Below are 26,593 nucleotides of genomic sequence, written 5' to 3'. Positions count from 1 at the left end.
TAGCTCACTTGTTTTCTAAGAGCAGAAAGCTGCAATTTTACTGACTACTTGATTTACAGTTTCCTTATTTTGATGAGATAAGATTCCTCTATGCACAAAGCAGAATATGCAAAGCATATTCAAGTGTGTAATGATTATACCAAGCTCAGCACATTTCACTTCTTGAACCTTTACAAGGGAAAATTATACTCAATTAGTTTGAAAGAATGTGCTTAGAATAAGCCTCTGCTATTTGCAGTCTAGTGCCATATATTAGTCAAAACTTCAATTCATTTTTTTCTTTCTTCACCTGCTTGGTAGGTTATCACTCTATTAAATGGGTGTTGTCAGTGATTATCAGCCTCATATATCAGGGTGAAAAGGGACATCTTCTGGTTCAGGAGGTCCTTATCATCCCATTAAGTGGCTGTGTTTATTGTTAAGCTGCAACCTCTAGTGGCTATCGTGATTGTGACCGGAGGCAAAGGAGGAAGTCAGGTGATTATAGGAAGTCAGTTATTATAAAGAACAAGAAAGCCAATGTGGGGAGAGGGTAGAGGTGGAGGAATGGTCAAACAAGCACAGGACTTTCATCCAGATGACTGGTGTTTGTGCTTTTGTTGTTCACGTCACGCCACGTCACACCACGTCACACCACGTCACTTTATGTAGCAAATATATTTATTTTAAACCAAACCATGGTCATTTCTTAAAATATATCTTACCACATTATATCAATGCCAAAACCTAGCCAGACTGAAAATGAAAACAAACGAAACCGCCGCTGACAGCAACTGATAACAGCCATTTAATGGATTTATAACAGCCCTCTGAGCCTACTATCAGGTGCACCAGGCCCCTTTAACCATAGGCTATCTGTTGATAATATTCAAATTGGTTGTCCTTTTTTGAACAGGGAAGTCAAGTGCTGCTGGGTATCATTTAAAGAATTACAACTCTAGTACCAGTCTAGTGTATCTAGTGCCCTTACAGTAGTACCAATTACAGAAGAGCACATCATTTGATACCTTTCTTTATGTACTTCAATTAGTTATGTATATTATTGTGTACATTATGTAACAAATACACCACACTGGACATCTGCACACCACAGCCTGTATGGATTTATAGCTGCAGCGGTAGTGGAACAATCACACGTCGCATTAAATCGAAAAGATCTTGTGCTGATTCACTGCAAACAAAACCATAGGAAGACTGTTTTTTCTAGATCTTGATACAAAATAGATCCAGTGGTTTGACAGAAGAAGTAAGGTTACAAATTAGTACTATTTTTTTCAGGATGATTGAATACCCAGCCCTATTGTCCATTGTGCGAGTCATATGATACTGACATATGTCTTTTCACAGCACTCAGCTTCATCAGTGTAACCATTATTACAACTCCCACTGTGTTCACTGCTCTCGCTGTTGCAACTAACTGCCAAAAATCAAGAAGTGAGTCCCCCTGATCTCTCTGATGCACACTGTCGTGCTGGAGACATGAAGCTGCCACTCTTTGGCTTGTGGGCTTCTTTTGTTTCACAATGATGGAGGAGAAGTTTGATGAAACGGTTGATTGTTTGAAATGATTTACTGCATGCCCCAAGGAAAAAGAGAGGGGAAGTTGACTGGGTGATTTCTCATTCTCTAAATAGTACCTGACAACACTAAGCAGAGGATTGTGTAGACGACGATGTACGACAGTGATGATGTACAATCAGTGGTTTGGAAGAAAGTGCACTGATACTGCAGGTAGAAAAAAGCTGCTCCAAGATAGAAATCACATCCCCATCAGATGTCAAATGCATCTTCTGCAATATGAACACTGGCATTATAAGTTGGTTTCATAACTGGTTTGACAAAAAAAAAAAAAAAAATGACACACGCTTGTTTTCCTTTCATTAGGCTGACACTGTGGCACTGGCACATAGAATGAGTGAGAATGTTCCAATCACGTTGTCCTTGCAGCCATGTAAATACGACCATTGCAACATGGGAAACATGAGACATGAAATATGCTGTTTTTTTTGCCACCGTGTGCTCGCTTCCTGGGTGTGACGGTGTGTCTCCCTCTAATGTTGTTGCCTGGTTACAGAGCAGAGAGAGCAGGAGGATGCTGGAAATCAAAGTGAAATTTAAAAATGACCTCTTCCTGATCTTCAGCTCCTATCAAATGCAACAGACTGCAAAAATGTTGAGCTTGAAACTGAGTATCCGTGTCCTGAAAGAGTCAGAAAGAAGCCTTGCAAAGTGTACTGTTTTGGGAACAAATCAATAGGCAAAGGAACAGAGACACACACACAGATATATAATCATTTTTAACACAACAGGCATTGCCTTGATGATATGCACTGGAATGACATTTTAAATATTTATGAGCACAAAGCAGGATTTTTGATGTCTGTCTGTCATTATGAAAATATGAAAATGATATCTTTATAGTCTGCCGCACACAGCTGGCTTTACTCATTAGGGTTGATTCCTACACTAAAGTGAGCCTTAACACTTATTTGCTGAATTCTGTTTTGTTTTGAACTGAATTTATTTCCAGAAATGATTTTCATTTTTAGTTTGAGGTCCACCTGCCCGTCTCGTACAGTTTAATCTGGACAGTAAGCGGCTTGTTCCACCTGTTCTTACTTGAGTAAGACTGGCAGCTCTCTCTCTCTCTTCTGTGGGCTCGCTCACTCTGATGTGACGTGGGCGTCGCATCAGCTGTTGTAGCTGCAGGTGATTGATTGGTGAGCAGCCGGGGATAAGCGGGACGCAGTGGCTTCAAAGAGTCGAGCCGCTGCCCCCTTGATGTCTTTGCCCCTCTGGTGCAAATAAACAATGATTATACTTAACGGTGCTATTGTTTACTTGTATTCTAATATTCGTTAGTGTGAGAAAGCCTGTCAGGATGTCACAATCTTTAGAGGTACTTTCTTTGCACTTTTGCCCTTGACACCTTTCTTCTTTGTGCATGACTGAACATGAACCTTTTTCTTTTTCTTTTATATAGGTGTCACTGTCTATCAGACGCATCTCTTCAGCCACGTTCCCATTCCCCCCCGGGGCCCTTTTATGCCATTTTCCGTCCATTCACCAGATGCCCTTGGACATCCCCTTCTATCCATATCACCTGACAGCCTCAACCCAATTGTCAGAATAAATATTGGCATTGTATGTTTCTGCAAACCATAGAAATGTTACATTTGTGCCAGGGTCAAGCTGAATACTCGGATGAAACTAGTACAGATGTGAACTTTATATAAACACAAGGATCATGTGAGTAAAATGTGTTAATATCTTTACACGTGATGAAGCGAACTCCTCAATTGGATAACAAAATAGTTATTTTCCTCGAGTTAAAAAATGATCTGAGGCTTTATTCAAAGGTTTTTCTTAGAATAGTTAAAAAAAGTGTTGCAACCCATAAAAATTTCAGACTTAAAATTTTAACTTCTGATTAAGCCCCACCCACTTCTGGTTTAAATCCCACCCATTCCAAGACAGATCTAGATGAAGACTTAATCAGTCGAACAGACACAGATAATAGTGTACGTTATTTGGTAGAGGGGTGTTTGCTGAAAGAGAGATGGAGCAGTAAATCAATGGGTTTCTTTTATTTTATGAAAAAAAAAATCAAAACAGATTAAACAGTGGGGATTCCTTGTTGAAGACCCATGATGTGAATATGTTCAAACTTTATATCTTAATATTTCTTTACATTTCAACAACACTTTAGTTAGCGTGTGGTTTGTGTCAGATGCAAAAATCACTTGGTTGTGGTTTGAAAAGATCATGTTTTAGCTTAAAATACTGGATTTTGGTGCCGCAATCAGCTGGAGATGGTGCATTGCCTCTGAAAAACAAACATCTGGTTTCAGGATTCACACCTTCCACCTCCCAATGACAAAATCAGCTCATGTATTTGTAATGGGAACTATATCAACTTAGAAATGCGATATGACAAAAATGAAATGGACAAATGCAACACATCCCTAAATTTCTGTTCTGGTGACTGGGCTGCTGCACCCATCTACTCACGTTTCCACTCCAGCCCTGCAGCTACCTGACCCTTCCCTCCCACCTTCTCACCCTGCACCAGCCTCTCACTTCATATATCACCCCAGTTCAGATCACAGCTGAATGAATTTTTCATGATTATTTGGATTTAATTAGTCACATAATGAGCACTGAGAAAACTTCTGGAGGCTGCCGTTGTGTTTGGATATTTTTTTGGTCAGCATGGTGTGACTGCTAGATTTTGAACCCATGTGATGTGTTTGAGGATGTGAAATTTTCAGTGATCATGATCAAGAATTCTTTTAGAAGCATCCATTCCCATACTGAGGGAAATATTTATCACTTGTTTCATTGCGTTACATTAGAGATCATGGAGTTTGTCTTTGGCTGTCAGACTGGGGACACTTCAGCTGTTTCATGTATATAGTTTACAGTGACAGAGCACTGAATAAGAAATATAGACTTGAACATTTCTCATCCAGGAGAATAATTCTGTGTGTTTTGTTCATAGTTCATCCTACATTTGGTTGCTTGGAGATTTGCACAAAAAACAAACTGTGTAGTGATGAGCACTGCATGGGCCAAAGCTAGCTCAGAGCAAAGAGCGGAGCAGTGGTGCATTGTTCTGCAGTGCTGCTATATTTACTCTAGCATGCATAAAACAATAGCTAAAAAAAAAGTTCTGGTGTCTGTGTTATTTCACCCCCATATTGTTTTCACTCTCATAGTGTAAGTGTTTGTGATCCGGTGCCCCAGAGATTGGTAATAGCTCAGTCGGTAAAACTGCAGGAATTTCACCTTTATGATGATCACCTCTTGTGCACAGAGTGGGCTTTGAAACTTGCTCTTTGATAAATGATTCATACTTTATGTGCATGAAATATCAAACTAGCCAGTTCATTATACTCACACACGCTATCGTGTTAGTTGTCTTGTGGGTAGTAGAGGAGCTTCTAATCAATGCCTCAGTCATTGAGTAAGGCCAACTCAGATCTTGCTCCGTGGGCTCTTTGATGATGTAATGAAACAAACACCCGTACATCATGGTCAAAACACTTTGAAGTCAGGGAAGATTTGATGAGCTCTGTTATGTGTTAGCTCAAACAGCAGGTTCAAGAAGTAAAGTTTCCCCAAAGGCACTTTGTTTACCGGCCATTACATAGGAAACTTTACTGTATGTAGACCCTGTGTGAGCTATAGTCAGAGTTACACGTAGTTGGAGGGAAATTGTCTTGTCCCTGATTGAGAATAGAGGACTTCAATATCCACAGGCTTTTATAACGGCTAAAACTTTCTATTGTTTTCACAACTCAGGCATGCACCTGTGTCTCTCCCTTCATGCGGTACCTTTGGACAGTTTGTCTCTCTCTTTGGTAACTGTTGGCTTTGTTAAAGCAGCTGTAGTTTCACATTGGCCTTTACAAGGATAAGTGGTCTGCTAGAAGCCACCATCATTACATGATGGCTGAAAACAGAATTCTGAGCATACTGTGAGTATGACTCAGTGCATCAAAAGCCATCTTGCCTCTGTGGTGCTGCTAGAGCCTAAACTAATATGAGGGGTCTCATCTTGCATTGCTGCAGCAGGAAATGCAGGAGCTCACAGTGGGCCGTGTACAATAAACATATACATAAAAGGGGTAAGCATCTTACATAATTAATTAAATTAGTGCTTCCATCATTAAATCAGACACCCTGTGGCCACAAACTATTTTACCGAGCATAGCAAATGAGGCCGTGAAAGTTTTTCTGCAACTTTAGATGCCCCTCTGTATCTGCGAACAAGACATTTTTATGCATTATTTGTGAATGCTGGGCTGCCTGCGACGTTAATAGGTGTTGCTGTTTGTTTGAAAGCGGACTGCCGTAGCAAAGCCTCAAAGAAAAAAAAGAGGCATCAGTGTACAACAGCAAAATCATTTTCTTTAATGAGCATCAGTGAAGCCCAGTTGACATCTTCATTGTCACCGTGCAGCCCTTTCTTCCCCTAGATAATGCTTTCAGACTGAAGCCTTATGATCCATTTCTTTGATAAAATTATTTGGTGTTCGCCTAGAGAGACAAAACAGTGCTTGATCTTGCTCTGAGTTCCGGGTACACATGTCAAATGAACATGCATTACTTAGGGGAGCATCTTAAGTGCTGTCAGAAGGCATTCCTGTGATGCTGCCTCAGCGCATGGTGTTTGGCATAGTTGGTATTTCATCATATGTTGTGAAACTGTCGGCTCGTTGCGAAGTATACTGCATTAGCGGCTCATTTACAGGAGCTGCATGTTTAACATCTAAAGCAAACAGTTCATATGCCACTATTCATGACCTCTATTCAGCAAGAGGGGAACTTTTAAAGGGATAGTTTATCCTAATTTCAAAATTACATATTTTTCCTCTTATCTGTAGTGCTGTTTATCAGTCTGAATTGTTCTGGTGTGAGTTGCTGAGTCTTGGGGATATCAGCTGTAGAAATGTTTGCCTTCACTCAAGTATAATGGATCTAGATGGGACTCAACTTGTAGTGCTTACAGCACCAAAAGAATACATTTGAAAAACTCCACAGCAGGGGCTCCTGGTGGCTCAGTGGATACAGCAGGCACCCCATGTACAGAGATTGTGTCCTCGCCGCAGAGGCCGTGGATTCAATTCCGGCTTTGCCCCTTTGCTGCATGTCATCCCCTCTCTCTTTCTGCTCCTTTCATGCTGAGGCTTTTCTGTAAATTAAAGCCATAAAAGCCCCCAAAATCTTTAAAAAAGAAAAACTCAACAGCAATGTTTCCTTCCAGAAATCATGACCCGCTTACTCAAGATAATTCACAGATGCTGAGCAGTTTTATGTCGGACCCAAGCTTGGATGGTATCTATTGTTTGCTATAGCTAGCTAACTAACCACGGTCCCAAACACAGTTTCTTTCTTTCTAGGGTTAATATCTCGCTGACCCTTTAGCGAGCAATACGGTATTTGAGCATAATGGTATGCAGAGCTACTCTCCCCGACTGGCGAGATCACTCCCTTGCACAAGCTCTATTGGCTCTAAAAAATAAACAAAATATTAATAGAATATCATAAAGGTCATATTTTTGTACCATTTTCTTCTTCATTTTATTTTCTCTAAATAGAGAAAAATAACCATGCACCTTCTGAGTTCAAGTCTCTCTCTCACCTAAGATTACCTTAATTGCTGTGTTAACTTATCCAAAAACACTCTTCATTCAAACTCAACAGAAACAAAATAAAACTCACCAAAACCATCGTAGTCTCGTTAGTCATTTAGTAAGTTAGTCCACTGTTGGAACAATTACCAATTCTGGCTTGCTGGAAATTCACCCTGAATTCACTTAGTGGAAATACTCTATTTTCTCCCTGCTGTCTCTCTCTGCCATTGCTACTGTTTACAGTCCTGTAATGTTATCCTCACCACTTGAACAGGTCTTTGACAGTACATGCTGTCCACTATGTATAAAACACTCTTAATACAGCCATTCCATATGAGTTTTATTAACAGAAGAGCATTTGTACTTTTGATGGCATGAAAATCGAGAACTACACCCGCCACGCGAAAAGAAGCATGTGTCTACTGCTAGCTCGCCTACAGCTAGCTAACTTTACAGCTCAGCCAAGAAGGATTGGCATTAATGTTTACACTTTGCACTGTCACTAGCATGAGCCTCTCTGTCATGACTAGATGCAGACACTTTCTGTGTAGTGATACAGTTGATGGCTGTAGTTCGGTAGAAAGAAAATAGTTCCTCCATGAAACTGCTCACAACAAGGTCTGATTATCTTGAATAACCGGGTCATGATATCTGGAAAAAGACATTGCTGTTGAAGTTTTCAAATGCATTTTTTTGCCCTTTGAACACCACAAGCCGAGTGCCATCTACAGATAAAAAGAGAAATATTAAGGCTTTCAGTTTGGGATGAACCGTCCCTTTAAATGTTAAACTATTGTGTTAGACTGAATCAAATTTGTTTTTAAAAGTTCTAAAATTTCCCCATTATTGCTCATCCAGTCAGTCATTTCTGCTTTCTTCAGGTTTTAATCCATGCTGTTGACTTGCTTTTAAAACTCAGTGACAGCAGAGGTGAGGTTTTTGGAGATACAGCAGCCTCTTCCCGCAGAGAGGATGTTGCACTATAGGAGGCCTTAAGTCAGGGTTTACGGGCAGCACTGCCGTTAATAAGCTGCAACCTACAGTTGAATCAAAATCCCCGCTTGTTTACAAGTCGGGGTTTATGCCAAAAAAAAAAATTCATGTAGCAACATCTTATGACAAATGCAGAAAGCCTCTTAGAATCAACTTATCCCCCTCTTAAAGCTAACAACAAGCGTGGATGGTGGCATATTAACAGGAACACTTTAAATCTGCCTCCTCTATTTAACCCTGTTTAACCTCGGACGCTAGCTGTTAGAATGAGACTTTGGGAATTAGAAATACTTGACACCTCTATTAATGCAGATGAGACATTTATGAATTATTTACTGTCATCACACTCTTGTTTAAAGACTGTTTAATTGGAGAACTGGTTACCGCTCTGTTGGTGGGGGTCTCCAGTGAGAAGTGTGATCAGGAGAAAAGTGGATGTGTGACTGTGTACACACACACACACACGCAGGTTTTGGGGGGTTGACAACGTGTGTGGAATTCTGTGAAGGTCTTAATGAAAGTCAGAGTGCTTAGTGGACATGAGGGCTCCTCTGATGGAAATCAATGCAGTCTTTTGTGGCAGAGAGAGAGCAGCCAATCCCTGGCCTCAGCTACCTGATGTGGTGCTGGCAGACTTTGACGAGCATTTAATGACGCGTCACTGAGCTGGACAGGTAATCGATTTATTTAGGCAGTAATGTATGTATCCCAAGATAAATCTTTAATTAAGGGGCAAGAGGAAGAGGACAACTGTGATGCAGGAGGCCGAGGAGTATGAAAATGCAAAAGCGTTAATGGGCGGCTTTCTCATTTCCCTTTTAATTAGCTGTAATGGCTTGATACTCCAACTGTGCTTTGTCACATTTCCTAACGCCTTTTGTTAAAGGGATAGTTTGGATTTTTTGGGATTGTCTTTGATTGAGGTATCTATCCATATTCGGTTTATTGTATAGTGCAGATGTCAGACTGCACGCAACCAGTTTGTATAAGCAGGACTGAGTCACACATGGAAGGTAAGCAATGTACTGCTCTGCAGCAAAACTTTTTTAGCCACCTAAAAACAGTCGCACCTAAAAAAGAGATCAGTATCAGTTTGATTGTGTGGCATGTTAAGAGTATTTTCACCTCCTTTATATCACACAGTACGTTTCAACAGGGAAGCCCTTAACTGCTTCAGATGTGTGCTCTCAACATTTTACCACACTTAACATCAGAGTTTCTGGTATTGCTGCCTTGATGAATTGATTAGTTTGTGCTATTTTGTGACTTTCGTGACACCACAGTCACACAATAACACAGAAAAATGAACTGATGAATGCAGTGGGAGCCAGTGTTCAGGGATGTAGTCTGGCTTTGAAGAGAGCGGAAATTACTATCTGACATTAAGGTAAAGCAGCAAAATTACCCTACATAAAGGGTTCACTTAAACGGATATTCTTTTTTTATTTTAGGTAGGACTTTTTGCTTAAGGTGGTTAAAATACATTTTGTTGCTGGGCCCCATCCACAGCAGTAACTTCCATGTTAGACTCAAGCCTGCCTCTCCAAACTGGGGATGTGTCAACTGACAACTAATGTTCTGTCTATGGGTAATTACCCCCAACAACCCCGCTTCAAAAAATCTGAGCTACCCCTTTAAGCTTTATCTTCTAACCCAGCAAGACATACATATTAAAAAAACACCTGTTCAAACTGCAATTATGTCGGAATCCATCCGAGTCCAGACGACCACACCAGTTGCCTGGTCTTACTGAGACCTACAGATCCCCTACCTGTACATTCACCCTCCCACATCTTTTCATGGGTAATTGGCTCATTTCTGGATCATTGCACCAGTGTGAAACAAAGCCCACAAGCACCACATACATCATGTATAGTACTGTCCCTTCTGAAAGGTTCCCCTGCCTTGCACATTGTCCTATATGTCTCCCCCTTGTGCTTCAGTGTCCTATATTTCTAAGGATTTTTGCAGGAACTATCCACTCTACTTTTACTAAAACAAAATTTGTTGACATTTGAGTGATTGAGAGTGATTGAGAGACAGAAACAGACTGAGAGAGATGTACAGCATGTCCGTGCACAGTCATGTTTAAGTGACAGGTTGAGTCAAGCCTCATTGATTAATCCACTAAGCATTTGAAGGATTTCAGAGTGTGGGTGGGACAGAATTAGACTGTTCACTGAGCTGAGTTAACTCTCCGCTGTTGTGGCGAATTGCACATGGGCGACTGACTATGTGCACAGGAGTATGTGTGTTTGTTATGCACATACTTGCGTGGAGGACCAGGTTGTCAAATGTAGTGCTTTCCATGACTACATTTTAAACAACATTATCACAGCAAAAGGATTTTCATTGGTACCCAACAGCAAAAACCAAACCAATAAATTATTAAAGGCACAAGGGAAAACAAATCTCTGTATAAAGTTGTGTTGGCATGCTATCTTTTTAGATTAAGCATGGAAAAGAAAGCTTAATTAAAGTTGCACCTGCCCTGATTTATGAAGCTTTCCCAAAAAATGAGCTCAGCTTCAGATTCAGAGCTGTGATTTGATGAATAAATAAGTTTCAGCTGTAGAAACAAAAATCCACCACACCAATTTCTTTATTATTTAAAAATGATACCCCAATAAAAGAAAATTCCATTATTACTATTTTGTAGTTAGCTGGAGCTCAAATTGTATCACTTGGCCACAACTGAGATTTCAGGTCTGGCTTAGCTTTGAATATTCTGATTGGAATTTTGCCACATTTGGAATCAGTTTGTGAAAGAAAACTTGGATCAGAGAAGGGCTTTATTTTACGTCACAATTATTCCCACTGTTATCAAAGACCGTCAAAGGAAATTCAGCCCAATAAGAAGAATCTTCTCATTTGCACATTTTACATTCACTTTTATATGCAGAACATTAAATTAAATAGCGTTTATAGCGTTATTCTAATGGCAGGCTGCACAGTAGTGCTGATATGTCATATATGAAAGTGAATCACTGCCTGCAAGTCATTTGTTCAATCATCATTGTATGAATTGATGTAAAGCTGTGTTGGCTGTTTTCTACATATTTCGTTCCTGATGGCCTGTAGTGTTGGCAGCACCAAGTAAGAGCTGAAGACATCAACAGACTTTCAAAAACTAACTCAGCAGTGAGATTCATCAAATTCACTCTCCCAGGGTTTGTTATATGTAAAGTTTATATCACTCTGGTGAACATTAAGGTTGTTTTGGTTTAAAGGTAACTCGCTATGTCCATTTACTTACCTGCACAGCTCATGTATAAGTTCTGGCAAAAATTAAACTGCAGTTACTTGCCAATTGTCTTTCATGCCTCTGCCTGGAGACATCCATGTCCAGAGGTATTATGCTTTTAGCTTTTCAGTATGTCTCTCTGTGTGTCTTCTCTTCTTGTGAACATGAGTAAGGGAATTTACTCAAATTTGACACAAATTTCCACTCAAACTCAATGAACTGATTAGATTATGTTAGTCAAAGGTCAAAGTCACTGGGACCTTTCTAAGGTCTTTCTAATTATTTCTAATTCTCATGAACTCAGTATCTCAAGAACACATTTAAGGAAGTCCCTCAAATTTGGCACAAACTTCCACTTGGACTCAGCGATTAAATGAAATAGATTTTGGTGATTAAAGGTAAAGGTCACTGTGACAGTGCATCTGACTCATTCGCATGAATTCTATGTCTCAAGATCATCTTGAGGGGATTTCTTTAAATTTGGCACAAACGTCCACTTGGACTAAAGAATGAACTGATTTGTTGTTGGTGGTTAAAGGTCCATCTGTACTCATAAAACACATTTTTGACCATAAGTCAAGAATTAATACGCTAATTATGACACATTTTAGAAAAATGTCTACTTGGATAAAATGATAACTGATGACATTTCATATCCCTAATTTGAAAGGTCATCTTCACTACAACACTATAATGTTCTGCAAAAACACACCATTTCTCAACGTCATTAATCAGTAACAGAAGAGGAGACATTTGGTCAGATACTGAAAATGTGACACTAATCTTGGATATCCATCTTGAAACTGTGTTGATTGTATTGATCTTCTATGCTGTTGGGTAGAAGATGTGTGTGACGCATCAAGAATTTGCGGCTTCTTTTCAACAACATCCATATCTGAATTATTGTCTACTGTCATGGCTACAGATGAATCTGGACAGACATGGATGTGAACTGCGACTTAACTGGTTGGCGGAGGAATACAACTGCAAGGCGATAATTCTAGTTTTGTTTGACTGTTTGTCAACAGTGAGACTTCATAACAAAATGACAAATCCAATTTAAATGCAAATCTCTCTTCCGCTCTGTGTTTACATTAAATCGGTAGTGGGCAAAGCCAGGTAACGTGGAAGTCGTCCTTTCTAGCATCCTCCTCCAGCTCTTTCTGGGGTCTTCTGTTGTGTTTCCAGGCCGCCCAAGATACAGTAGGCTCTGACTTCCCTCCAGCATGTTCTGGGTCTGCCCTGGTGTCTCCTCCCAGTTGCGGATGTCCAAAAATAGCATCACCAGGAGACACATCCTGCTCAGACACCTTAAACACCCCTACCCACTCCTTTGTAATGCAAAGATGGTTCTTCACTGAACTCCCTTAAGATGTATGATGTCCTCACCATTTGAGGGTGCGCTAGTGACCTTGTTAGACTCATTTTTGACTGCTTGCATTGACAGTTTAATTATTTTATTTAGTAGGGGAGGTTTGCTACATAGACTGATTGACCGGTAGCCGAAATAAAGCGCTTCATGTTGAGGCTCATGTTTGCCTCAGGCCTTTTCGACCTGGTTATATCAGATGCCGCTCCTGTGATATCCTCTACTGTGAAAGCCACTCAGCCAGCCAGCTTTTCCAGACCCAGCTGTCAGTCATTCAGAAAGCTAGCCAGATCTCACAACATCCAGTCAGCTCCCTCAGAGGCTTTCCAAGTTTGAAAGCTCTTCAACCAATCAGCAGGTAGAGCTCCCAGGCAGCTGACCAGCCAGCCAGCTCTCTCAACAGCCTGCCAACTCATGCAGTATCCCACCAGCCGGCCAGTTACCCCTGCAGCAACAGCTGTTGACCCCTAATCCAGGCCCTCTGTACGAGCCAGACTCTGTTCCTCTCTCCGGGCCATCAGTGAGGAAACAAGCATGAGGTGATGTCTACCTTTTGAAGGCTCGTCCAGGCCTATGACTTATAGCCTGCTTTCACGAACTGAAACAGCTCATTTTTAGACTGAGGAAGGGGCTACTAAGTACTATTGCACAGTTAATTCCTTTTCTTATGCTTTGGTTGTACCAGTTGGCAATTATTGATACCGGTCTCTTGACACTGTAATAAGTCCTTTATTTTGTTCCCTTCTCTTTTGGTTAAGATCTTTTTTTATAGCCGTGATACATCGGCACAGTCATGACAATTTGCTGTTGCATTATCCACTCTTATTGGCAAATTAGAGTAATATTTTTGCTTGACACTTCTGTGATCTTGTTAACACATTGCTTTGTTTCTAGCGTCATTCAGAGCATATATTCACATGCTTCTCCGATGGTCCCATTTCCTGAGTTGGGAGGTCCTTCTTCTGACTTTTGTGTGTTCATAAGCTTCAAGTCATAATGTGAAACAAAAAGGACGCTACAAAGAGGTTGTGTTGTATTTTATTGCTCAGATTATTTAAGCAAGATGTTGACAAGAGTTTGAAGTTTTATGCTGTAAAGAACTCTGAGGCAAATTGGGATTTGTGATATTGGGCTTTAAAGACCGAAGCGAAGTTGAATTGAACTGACTTAACTTTAAAGCCTTTAAGTATGAAAAGTATTAAACTAAGTGTTTTTTTCCCAGACTTGTTTCTGCACCATGACATCCCCTAAAACTAATAAAACATTACTATAGATTACTAATGCTAATTAAATAACTTTCCTAACTAATCAAGGCTAGCAACTAATGTATATCACATATATCACATCAACTTGGCAACTCCTGTGTGAAACTTTTTCCCAACTCTTCGAATGGTCTTAGTCCAGCACTCATTTTTCCAATTCATTTCCTATTCTCAGTATCACATGAATGCAGGGCATATTTTAGAGTCTGCACAGGGTTCTCAACATAAAGGTGATAATGTCGGCAGAGCAAATGGGGCTAACAACAGCGGTGCTGACAGAGGTAATAGTGGACGGAGTTATCAGCATTAACTGCAGTATGGGTGCAGAGTGGCTGCAATAAGCTAACCTGGGGGATACGCACACCTGGAATTGTATCAGTTATGCATGCGCCACCTGACTGGCTCCCAAAAAGATAAAAAAGGAGAAGCTCTTATAACGGCATACATAAAGGTAGCGTGACTTCATTCTCTGCACAGGATGACGTCACTCCATTGAATCTCTACATAGCATATAGCGCTATAGTTATGCTTTGAATGTCATATACAGCTCAAAGCTGTAAACATTGAGATGTCATTTCACATCACAGTTTGTTTAATGCCCAAAGCAGACAGCCACCCTTTAGAAAAGGTTAAAGAGTTCTTTCTCATACCGGGCTTACTTACTTACATGCTAATTAACTCACATTCTTCTTCACACCTAGAAGGATCTAGGTGTTGGTACCTACATCAAAACAACCACTGTATGAATATTTTAAGCATTGTAGAATTGACATGTATCAGTTGTGCAAGTCGACGCTTTAGCATGCATATAGGCTTGCTTGGAGCATTTGCATATCTCAGCGGAAAAGTCGGCATAGATCTCTGCTCCGCTTTGGTAAAGCAGACATAAGAGACTAAGAAATTAATTGCTAGCAGAGGGTGGAAAATAAAGTTTAAGTCCTTGGATAATAACCCCATAAAACTATATCTTTTTTGAAACAGTATGCCAATACCTAGTGTGAAAAATGCTGAATTTTATCTAAAATAATTCTGACACTGATTAATGGAAAGGGCTGTTAAATAAAAACAAGAACCATTTTCAGGTCATCTGCTGTGTATGAGTGGAAGTCATACCAATGAACAACAAAGTATGAATGGCGTGTGCCTTCTTTTGCCAAAACCACAATGTGCTCTGGTCAATACCATGAAAGGCAGCGTTTGCAATTAATTGCTCTTTAAGGCTCATTTAAAATGACTGCAGGATTTATGTAGAAGCCTCCTTCCTAAGCAGTGGTGTATTGGTCTGTGACTGTAGCAATTATCCATGGACTAAGGACAAAGTAAGAAAGATGGTGTGTGTGTGTGTGTGTGTGTGTGTGTGTGTGTGTGTGTGTGTGTGTGTGTGTGTGTGTGTGATGGCAGTGTGGGGGTACAGAAGTTTAAGAGAAAGTTGTTGCATCTGCTTTACAGTAACAGACTTCTGTTCAATCTTGTGACAATTAGTCTTGAGTTTAGAAGGTGAGGCCAGAGTCAAACAAAATTGGGCAAACTTGTCCTCGGGTAATTATGCAGTCTATCGATATCCAATAACCAATTCATACAGGCCCTGGGACTTTTTTTAAAACCATAACTCAAGTTCACGATGTCACTGCTCAAGTTTTTCAGCTATTAATCTTCAGTGCCATCGCTGTGTTACATTGACTTGGAAATGCTGAAGTTGATGTTGTTCTCAATTATTTATTTATTTTTTTTTTGCAATTCTTTATTTTTCTGGACAGCACTAAATAGTACAGAACATACATTACTCTGACATCACATAACATTTACAGGTGATAAAACCCAATCATCAGAATCAATTTGTATGTTATCATATAGCATATACTGGGGGGTGGGAATCACCAGAGGCTCCACGGTGTGTGAATATATCATGATGCTTAAGTTATGATACAGTATTATTGCAATTGCAATAGATGTCTCCATCTAAACCTTTCTCAATATGTTTTATCCAATAAGATAACATTTTCAGGCTGTTCATCTCACTTCAGTTATTTTTATTGCAGCAAGATGCTTCTGTTTAGTTTTTCTATTAGGCTACAAAAAGTTTAATTTGTATTTCCAAAAGCAATTATTTATATGATTTTTAAAAATAGATGCTTCACTTCTGTATTGCAAAAGCAAAATATCGCAATACTACAATGTAGCAATTTTCCCCCTCACCCCTAGTGGATAGGATGAAACTTGTGATTTCTTTACATTTCAACATCACAGCTAGGAATGCAGTGATGTTGGTAAAAACAGCTGCCTTTTGTGGCACTGTCACTGCTGGAAAGACAACAGTGGTATGCTAAAAAAAAAAACAACAACAAAAAAAAAAAGCAAACACCCATGTTTAGTAGCAAAATAGCTGCTGGAGACGCAGCAATGGGTCATTAAAAAAGTGCAGCAACTAGTTAGCAACAGGTGGCTAAAAAACACCCACACTAGGTGAAAAAGAAAGCTATGGGAAACAGAAAAACTCTTCGCTAAAACACACCCACATTTGGTGGCAAAAAGCAGCTGGAAACACAGCAACAGGTCATTGAAAATCAAAAGGCTGTGTGGTTTGTTGGTCTCAAACAGTGCTTTGCGATGCTTGGCAGCTTGGCGGGCATCTTACCAAGGTGTAACATGGCCAGCTTATTCACTTCCTCACTTTAGAAACATTAATATGATACATATGAAATGTGCAAAATTAGTGGTTTTCAGAAAAGCACAATGCCAACATTTGCTTCTGGCGATTGGGCTGGACGATAAGGCTCGTGAAGCCATGAGTGAGTTTGACTATCAAATTAATGGGACCTCAGCATGGAAGCCAAATCAATGGTACCCATTCAGCCCAAATAAACCCAGCAAGGAGTAATCGTTATTTCATTGAATGCCTTAACATTTTAATAGTTCTTTTCAGGTCTCTTCAGGTCACTGCAACGTGTGCTCTGAAAGTAAGATGTGGATTTGCTGCTTTTGCAGGTGAGCCGTTGGCTGGTAGAGCTGCTGCTGGCATTCCTAGAGGGTACTGGAGCTTCTCCTGGGTAGCCGAGGACGACCTGAGCTTTCCCAACAACTCTGTGCCCATGTCAGGTAAGTCAGACATTGTCGGCTCTCCTCACACAGACGGACAGGCTAAGGCGCCTCTGTCCTCCAAAGATCCTTTGCTCCCAATTGGCCGTGACACCTGGCATCAGCTCTCCATCAGCACACATAAATGTCTCTGTCCCGCCTGCCCTCTACCATCAGCACTGGCACCGTCACAAAACTGGGTTTCTGTTGGTCAGCCTTTTTGTGAACCAGTCAAGGACCCAGATAAATACAAATTCTAGTTTCCATTACACACACATCTGGAAACCGCAACAGAGCTTAAAGCATTGGTCAGAAGGACTCTCTGTGGGGAATCAGGTCGATTACAGTGGTAAAAGTAATAAACTACATCAGGAATACATTATGACTTTTCTTTTTCTTTACTGGCCCCCTCTAAAATAAGCATGTGAAAATAGTGTATATTGTAGGCCTACATCCAGTGTGTCATGAAATGATCCAGTATATTCTGCTATAGTTGTTGGAAAGCTAAAAAAAACAGATTTATTGTAGTTAATAAAACACTGTGTTTATGAGAATATTCAAAGTTATTTTAATGTAGAGCTATGCAAATTTTAAAAGTAATGATAAAAAACTGAAAGCAAAGAAAAAGATAAAATAATCACAATGAGGGCAAAAAAGAAAACAGGATTGGGTAATTCCGCACAAAAATACAACTATGATTAATCCAATTATAAAATCATTAATTCTACATAAAAATCAATTTTGTTTGTTGTTTTTGAATTGCTGCCTTCAGTCTCCAATCTATTCAGTCAAATTAACAAGTTCAGATATAAAGTACAGGGAGACTGGGTTTGGTTGGCACGCAGCTTTTTTCTCGTCCTTTGAAAGTCACGGAAGCAAAAATGTAATTTTAAAATGTTTGTTTTTTTCACCTGCACTCACCTATTATGTTAAAACATCTAAAGTCACTAACATTTTGATGAGGGTACCATTTCACTTTTATAGTATAAAAAGTAAGAAAAAAAGTGGTTTGTGGACTAACTGATTTATAACACTGTTAGATAGATGTTGGAAATGTGTTGCTTCTAGTTAATAGACAAAGGTATCAGCTACACTTTGATATGAGATCTGAAAGTCTGTGACGAGTGATGGTAGCTGGCAGAATTTGATCATAAAGTTGGGTCAAATGTGAGTGGGGCTTGTTGGCACATTTGTCAGTCAGTTGTGACATTAAGAAATGCAACAGTATTTTTATAGAATAAGAATAATATTTTGAAATTTTAAAAATAACTTTCATTTTGATAGTTTTATTTTAACTAATCAATATTATTATTTTGAATGGTCAATGGAAAAAAGTTATCAGGCATTCCTGCTGATGACTTGCTTAAAATTCTTTTTTGTCCACGTTACGTCTGAAATTCCCACAGTGTTCCCTTTTCATGTTGTAAATAAAGGTAATACAGTTGTAAAACAAAACAAAACTGAACCTCAGATGCAAAAATATGACGGTAACAAATGGAAGAAACACTCCAACAACAAAGTCAAGTCAGGTCTTTGAGGCAGACTCCATTTAGATGAATTTAAATATAAAATATAAATATATAAAACTTTTATTTAACAAAAAAAGAGTCTTTTAAAAATGCAATTTAAAATTGTGGCAAAGTTTGGCTAAAATATTAGATAGTCATGTCAAATAATAAAAGTTTTTCTTTCGTATAATTTCAGGCATTAAAAACAATTTTTTCAATTGTTGAAAAAAAAACATTTAGTCCTCTGAAGCTGAATGAAAAACAAGAACAGATATTGCATATTCAATCAACTTTAAAAGCCAAACAAAGTGGGAGAGTGGGAGAGATAATACGTTAATCCTCTATAACTAAAACTAGAGTGAGGTGTGAAAAACAGCAGATGATATCGTTGAGGATCTGCTGTTTTTTTTTTGAAATTACAATATTCATCATTTATTTGCTTCTAATATGGATCCTGACTTATAAAACCCCTGAGAGCATCGGAGAGCCGTCCCTCTGATGTGTGCCATATACATTTTTAACAGAATACTAAGTTTTAAAGCCACGTTCATGCTAAGAAAAGATGTACTCAAGTGGGCGGTTGCTGTGGGATTACACTGAATGTTCGCTCACAGTTTACTAATCTGACTTGACTTTTAGCCGCTGATGCAGCCATATGTCACGGATACAATCACAAGCACTTTACTAAAGTTTGTAAAACTATTAAACATTTGTGTTAGTGCTTTTGCTCAGCTTCTAAAACGTACTAAATATAATTATCTTTGCATAATAACAAGCTGCCGCTTCCTCTATTACCAGTTGCACATTCAGTTTAGTGTTGTGTGCACAGAATTGATATTAGTAATAATTTTAACTTTGGAATTAGGATTCTGGTTAAGGATTCTGAGGTTTTTCATGCATCTCATTGGTGAGGATCAGTGTCTCCGGTACCTGCATTAATCAGCCATATTTTGCAAGACGCATTTAAGTGGGTAGTTTGTATTGACCAGCGATGGAAGAATTGCTCGGATCTTTTACTTTGAAGGGTTACTTCAGATTTTCTGAAGAAGAGTTGTACAGGGTACTTTTCAGTGTATTACAAACAGTACATGTACGTTGTTACGCCCCCAGTTTGGAGAAGCAGGCTGGAGTCTGACAAAGAAGCTAAGCTGTGGATGGGGTCGGCAACAAAATATAATGTAGCCACCTAAAAAAAACAGCATCACTTAAAGTGTACACCAGACAGCGATTTCCTACAGAAAAATGAAGCCGTTATGTAGCTCTCTTCAAAGCGAGACTACATTAAGAAAAACAGTAGTTTTACCTCACGAAAGACAGGAGCTGCTGGTCTACTTCTGCCTCTGTTATCTAGTTTATTTGTGTTATTAAAGACTTTGGCATTTAAAAGAGTTAGTTATGATTCACCAAAGTTGTACATTAATACAAACAAACTAACTGATCAAGGCAGAGGTAGACCAGCAGCTCCTGTCTTTAGTGAGGTCTATGTTTTTCTGCATGTAGTCTGATGCTTTGACGACAGCATAGATAGATAACTGAAGCCGTTAATGGCTCTCGTGTTGAAACAGTGTAACTAGTAACAAACTAACTAGTAACTTTGACTGTCAGATAATTGTAATGACGGAAAAAAATACTATATTTCACTTTAGTATCTTGTGAAGTAGAAGTATAGTAGTAAAAAACTGAAATACTCAAGTACAAGTAACTAATTGTACTTAAGTAAATGCTCTTGGTTACTTTCCATGACTAGCATTAAGATTCCATGTGTCTTTCTTAATGTAAATATAATGTTGAAGGATTAACAGTAGATTTGACCACTACTGGGCTCTTGGGGCTCTCATGCCAATACCAATATTAGGGAGTTAAAAGTCAAGATATTGATCTGCCAATATTCTATCCATCTATGTATGTTTAGATATATTTGCATCTATGCATCTGTCTATCTATACATATATACATCTATCTGTACATCTATAAAATGCAATGATCCCTCAAATATGGTTATTAAACACTTGTGACAGAGGCAAGATATTTGTTTTTCATATTTTGTTGCATATTATATATATATATATATATATATATATATGTATATATGTATATATGTATATATGTATATGTATATATGTATATATTAGTGCTGGGCATAGATTAATTTTTTTAATCTAGATTAATCTCACTGCAATCCTGTAGTTAATCTAGATTAATCTAGATTAAAATTGTAGATTTGAATTTTGCCAAAGACATTCAAAATAATATCTATCTATCTAAATGATGAAAATGCATCACAAACTGCTTGAGAAAGCTGTTCTACTATAATACTTGGTAAAGAAAAATAATGTTCCATAAGATTTACTTTGGTGTTTAACTTTTTTTTATTTTGTTAAACACAGACATTTAGGAACACAGGTTCTGTCTCCATGTGGAAAAAGCTTTTTCCTGCTAACTGGAATGAACAGCAGAGGGCGCAGCCTCTGATAACATGACCCTAATTGAACTGTGGGCCTACATTAGAGGTCATGAAGAAGATCATTAACAGTCAGTAGCTTTGTGACACGGCTCCAGTCTCTGCTTCTCCTTTTTCCACCAGTCACTCAGGCAGACCAGCTTCCACCTTGTTCACGCCCCCTCCGCGTAATTCGACCAGGTATACATCCGCGCTTAAACAACAAAGTGAAATTGGTGCCTTGCTCACTGTATAGACCCAACTTAGTGAATAGTTTATCGCGCGATAATTTGCTTATCGCGCGATAAGAATCCCACGTTAACGCAGCACGTTAACGCCGTTAACGGCCCAGCACTAATATATTATATATTATATATAATATATTAGTGCTATATATATTAGGGCCGGGACTTTAACACGTTAATCACGATTAATTAATTACACAAAAATTAATGCGTTAAAAAAATTAACGCATTTTAATCACACCAATTTTTGCACCGCGGAACCTTTCTCACTTGATGAGTTTCCGGGGGACCGATTATACTAGCGCACCACCTACCGTTCATGACGGTAGGTGGTGGATAATCTTAGAGGTGGATAATCTTAGAGGTATCTTAGAGATTTTATTTTTCATCAGGATACTGGAAGAATAGGAGGGATCAATCACTGGCACTTTATTTTATTTTAACTGGTACACTTTATGTTGAACTATTTATTATGTTGTTGTTGCAACTTGCACTTTTTGTTGAACTGTTTAACTTATTGTTTTGTCCAAGGTTATTTAGAAAGAGTACTGAGAGAGTACTTGGAGAGGACTGAAATTGAATTTGATTAGATCAAAAGTGTTGCTGTAGCTGTTAAAAGTGTGTTACGGCCTCTAATAGTCAGGGTTCTGAATATACTTGAAACTTAAGTATTGTGTTTAGAAAAATTGCACTGGTCTGTTGGCCTAGAAAAAAAAAAAAAACAATGTTTTGTTGCTTAAGCTTATGTATTCAGTCATTATTCAATGGTATACTCAAATTCATTTGGAAAAATAAATTGCTCCTCACTGTTCTCTGGCCAAATATTTATATGCGATTAAAATGCGATTAATTTCGATTAATTAATTACAAAGCCTCTGATTAATTAGATTAATTTTTTTAATCGAGTCCCGGCCCTAATATATATATATATATATATTGCATACAACATGTGTATGGTTGATATATGGTTGAGATTGATATATTACAATATTATATTATTGACATTAAAAGAAAAGCAGTCTAAGTGGGTAATAAAGAAAAAAGAAAAGTGATAGCCCAGCGTTCCAGCCCAGGGTACGAGCATCGCAGTCAGTGAGCCCAGAGGCGCATGTGTGCATCCGTGTCATGTCAGGCTCTCCAAGCCCATTCCCATCACTTGGTGGCGACAGCTCCAGCGTGATTTTTTTTGCCCTTTTGCACCCTCTTGCAGGGTGGGAGGTCACCCTGTAAGTGATGATTCAGTCCCGCCAGCACCAAACTGTCACCCAACTGTTTATGAAACACATCCTTGAATGTGGAACCCTGGGACCTTGCTTCAGCTGCCTGTGGCTGTGACAGCCTGCAGTGGACCTCACTGTAATTGGTGTCAGTTAGACAACGGATCACCCCACGATTTTTCAATCAATCAATCCGTCAGCTGAGTACATTTTCTGTAATTTCATATGACGACAGCTCTGACCTGTCATCTCTAGAATGTTAGCGAACCAGAAGAGAAGATTTGAGGTTTTTTTTGTTTTTTTCCAGTATGGTGATTAGTGAAGTGAGTGTGATGTGGGTGGCTGGAGCAGGAAGGATCACATCTGGGCAGTAAAAGCCAGATGACTGCAAACACTCCAGATGAATAATGGCACAGTGCAGAGAAACAAATTAAATGGCCATTACCACAAATGTGCAATTTCCCAGAATGTTGACTGAACATAAGAAAAAAATTGAATGTTTTCCATGTACAATATTTTATATGTCATTGCATTCTAACATACGTGTGGGCATATTTGTGCCTTGTATTTCTTTACATATGTGGACCAAATGTTTCCTCAAGCCAAAGTAAAACAAGCTCATCATAGTGAGAACATTTTGATGCTTCATACTTCTTGAAGGAGCTTTTAACCCTGTGAAACCTGAAGCAACGTGACTTTTGTTGTGGTGCTCATAGACACTTCTGTTTTCAAAAACATGGGGGAAAGCACAATTAACAACTAGAAATGTTCTACAAATTGCAAAAGAAATGGTAGATTTAGAAATTAGATTATTTAGATTATTTGAAAAAATAGAGTATTTAAAAAAAAGCTAGGGGAAAATGTCTAAGAAAAAAACATTAATAGCATATTTAATACATATACACATATACATATTTAAAATTAGTTAAACTGAATTATTTAAAAAAAACACACTTTCTGGGTCATTTATTTATTATTTATTTATGATATTATTATTATTATTTAGGTTTTAGATTTTTTTAACCAATTTTCAGGTAATTTTCTAATTTTTGGGTCAGTTCTTTTATTAATCTTCGCTTTCTTCCAGTAGTTTTGAAAGAAACCCAGATTTGGTGGTTTTACATTGTGTTCCAGCTTTAGAGGACGCTGAGAAAAAAAAGTTTTTGAGAGGACGGGTCTTAGCAACATGGCACAGTGAACGTGGCTTTAGGCTGCGGTGATAGATCTCAGCTGTCCCTACAGCATCTGCTGTCCCCTGGCATCATTTCCTACCTCAAAAGCCAACACAGACCGACTGGACACACGCCACCATACTCCCCCTCGCTCCCTCCCACCCTACCGCTTCCATTAACAGCCTTTAGCTACAGGGGCTAGAGGGTAAGCCATCGTCCATATTTGCATTTCAGTGCGGGTAAGCTGCATTGCCGCTGTGTGTCAGTCATGTCAGAGCCCTCTGACCTGCCTCCCATCTACAGTGTGTATCCCCCTTGGGGATTATCAGCACTGTAGCCCGTTGCCATATTCTGTTTAGCATAACCCCTCCATACGCCACCTCTCTCGCTCCAGACCCATTCTCCTCATCGAGATAGATTGTCCTGGTTCAGCTGTGGCTGCCAGCTGTAACAGAGGCACTCAGATGGATGCTAGCCACTTGAGGAGTTGCCGTGCTCTACAATAGAACATCTGCCTCACTCAGCTGGTAGTGCTGTTCTTGTGTAATGAGACACAGCAGTGGAATAAAACACATTTGCAAAGGTGGGGGGAGGTATAAAAGATAGAGCAGTGGTGCAGGTGCTTAAATATGGCATCCTCCTGGAGTCGCATCATTCAGCACTTCCAACCCCTGCCAGAGCGCACATTGTTTCATTTGCGCAGCATTTTCATGTTGTGCAGCCAGGACGGCTTGACTCAAGTGCCCATGAGCATTTGTTTGCATGTGTGAGTTTAAACAAATAAGAAAAAAAAGGGTCATCTTTTTAAAGGTAGCCTATATCGAGGCACTGGCCCCTAACCATTGTACAGTATTTGGTGGCTGAAGAACATTTTTGATGGCTCCAATAAACACTTATGTAAAAACAATAGCCTACAGAGGAGACAATTTCACACAACTTAACACAGTCCTCCTTAAGTGTATCTGAATAAAAAAATAAATTAAATGAATAAAAGGAAATATCTTTTAAATACATTAAGTTCAGAATCTGTCTTTACTTTTTTATTTTCATATATAGTTGATAGAGGGAGAATAAAAACATCATTAAAATATATAAATATGTATATAAAATGTGTAAAAATTATATTTATTTTGCTAGCTCTGTGGGGAAAAGGTGAAACTAAAAGATAATCACAATCAGAATCAAAAATACTTCATTGATCCCCAGGGGGGATTTAGTTGTTTATTGCAGTCACTGTGATGCCAGACATAGAGAATTATAGAAAGTAGAAAAAAAGCACCAGCACAAAGTTACAAACATAAACTAGAAATACAGTAATAATAAAACAAATTGCACTAGTATGTTAAATATTAGAATTATAAATATGTATAATGAGCTGATTGTGTAAAGTATAAATATATAAAACTTTGTGCTTTATGCTACAACGCAATGTATAACCTAGTAGGTCATAAGTTAGAATATTTTCGGTGCTGTTACTGTCTCCAGGCATAGCTTAAAGCCAGGTTACTCTGTCCCCCCATTCTACAATCATACCTTAAATACAGAGCGACAAGCGACATGGTGGCATAATGGAGACATGCAGTCTCATTCTCAGGAGAGACCTGATAACACTTAGAAGCCACGGGGGTCCACCTACCCGCCATATCTCCTGGCCAAAGAGTAACTTTTGGCCATGGGTCAATGTAAAGCCCTGGTATAGGGAGCAGGAATTATTCGCTACTCTTTGTAAACTATACTGCCAGAGAAAGTAAAAAAAAAATAAAGTAAAATAAAAGTTAACCTCAGATTCACTCTCCATATTTGCATGTTTTCATTGCTGTGTCCACTTTCTTTTGGATGCAAGCTTCTTATGATCTGGCACCTGATTGTTACCTTTTTATAAATTCCCGACCTCCCCTGCACGCTTTACCCATGAACGTCCTGAACAAAGCAAGAGATAGGAGAACATAAGAAAAAACAGACCGAAAGCAGGGTCTCTGCAGATAAATACACCAACACACACTTGTAGTGGGTTATTAATGATGATTGAGAGGGATTATTTTTGTATGAAATGATACATTGGGGGGCTGGGACATTGTTTTTTTTTTTTTCGGGAAAATCCTGCTGTTATATTATATTATATTATACCTTTAGGTTCTTAACCTTTTGATAATATTCATGTACTGGGAAGACAGGGAGCACAGATTTAATGCCATTGTTTAATGTCATATCCAAGGGCCATTAGAAATTCAAATACCGCAGCATTAATAGAACAGAGAAGACAGCAAATCTTTAACACCAATCCTCTGTGTCTTGCTTGCATTCTTCAAACACGAAGGTCTCATTAATATTACAGCATTAGTCTCACATAGTTTCCACTAACTGAGAGATTATGTCTGACAGCTACTTTAAATGTATCAGGAATGCAATGATAAAAAATGCAAAATAATGAAATTAATGGAAACATCTGCTCTTTTTGGAATCTAACATGCACAGTTAATGTTAACAAGACAAGCAGCAAACAAAGTCACGGAGGGAAAAAGTTTTCTAACAAGATCCAGCACACCCTCTCGCTGTGTTTCATGGGTAGCAGCTGATTGCTGTCTACACTGCTGAAGTCACTCTAGCCACAGATGCTTTTCTACACTCTTAGAAATAAGGGTTCTGAAAGGGTTCTTCCTGAAGGGCTGAGGTATTACCCAGAACCATTTACCCAGAATCCTTTTCAAAGAAAGGGTCATTTGTAAGACTAAGGTTTCTATTTAGAACTAAGGTTTCTAGTTAGCATTAAGGTTTCTATTTAGAACTTTCTTTTACGCCAATAACCCTTTTTGGAAGAAAGAGTTATTTAAGAATGCTGTTAAAAGATCTTTACTCTAAATTATTCAAATGTTTACCCTTGTTACAAAGTATACTTTTAACTGTAGCTGTATCTGACATCCCTAATCAA

General features: G+C 38.8%; 1 protein-coding gene and 1 long non-coding RNA gene across 2 annotated transcripts in view; both read left to right on the top strand.

Annotated features, from left to right (window-relative positions):
- The window catches only part of LOC148187487 (uncharacterized), a 31,086-nt gene extending 27,859 nt beyond the window's left edge, over positions 1-3,227 (top strand). Inside the window, exon 4 of the long non-coding RNA XR_015778613.1 lies at positions 2,984-3,227. This is a non-coding gene — a long non-coding RNA (uncharacterized LOC148187487). The remainder of the gene's footprint in view (positions 1-2,983) is intronic.
- Positions 1-26,593, top strand: part of alk (ALK receptor tyrosine kinase) — a 459,469-nt gene that overhangs the window by 170,724 nt on the left and 262,152 nt on the right. Inside the window, exon 2 of the mRNA XM_042500800.2 lies at positions 16,993-17,103. Within this exon, the coding sequence (XP_042356734.2) occupies positions 16,993-17,103 (111 nt within the window). The remainder of the gene's footprint in view (positions 1-16,992; positions 17,104-26,593) is intronic.

Source organism: Plectropomus leopardus, chromosome 14, assembly GCF_026936395.1.
Source record: "Plectropomus leopardus strain MGB_pleo_1.0 chromosome 14, ASM2693639v1, whole genome shotgun sequence".
Taxonomy (NCBI): domain Eukaryota; kingdom Metazoa; phylum Chordata; class Actinopteri; order Perciformes; family Serranidae; genus Plectropomus; species Plectropomus leopardus.
The sequence above is the reverse complement of the archived record's forward strand: the minus strand, read 5'-3'. Positions and strand labels throughout refer to the sequence as shown.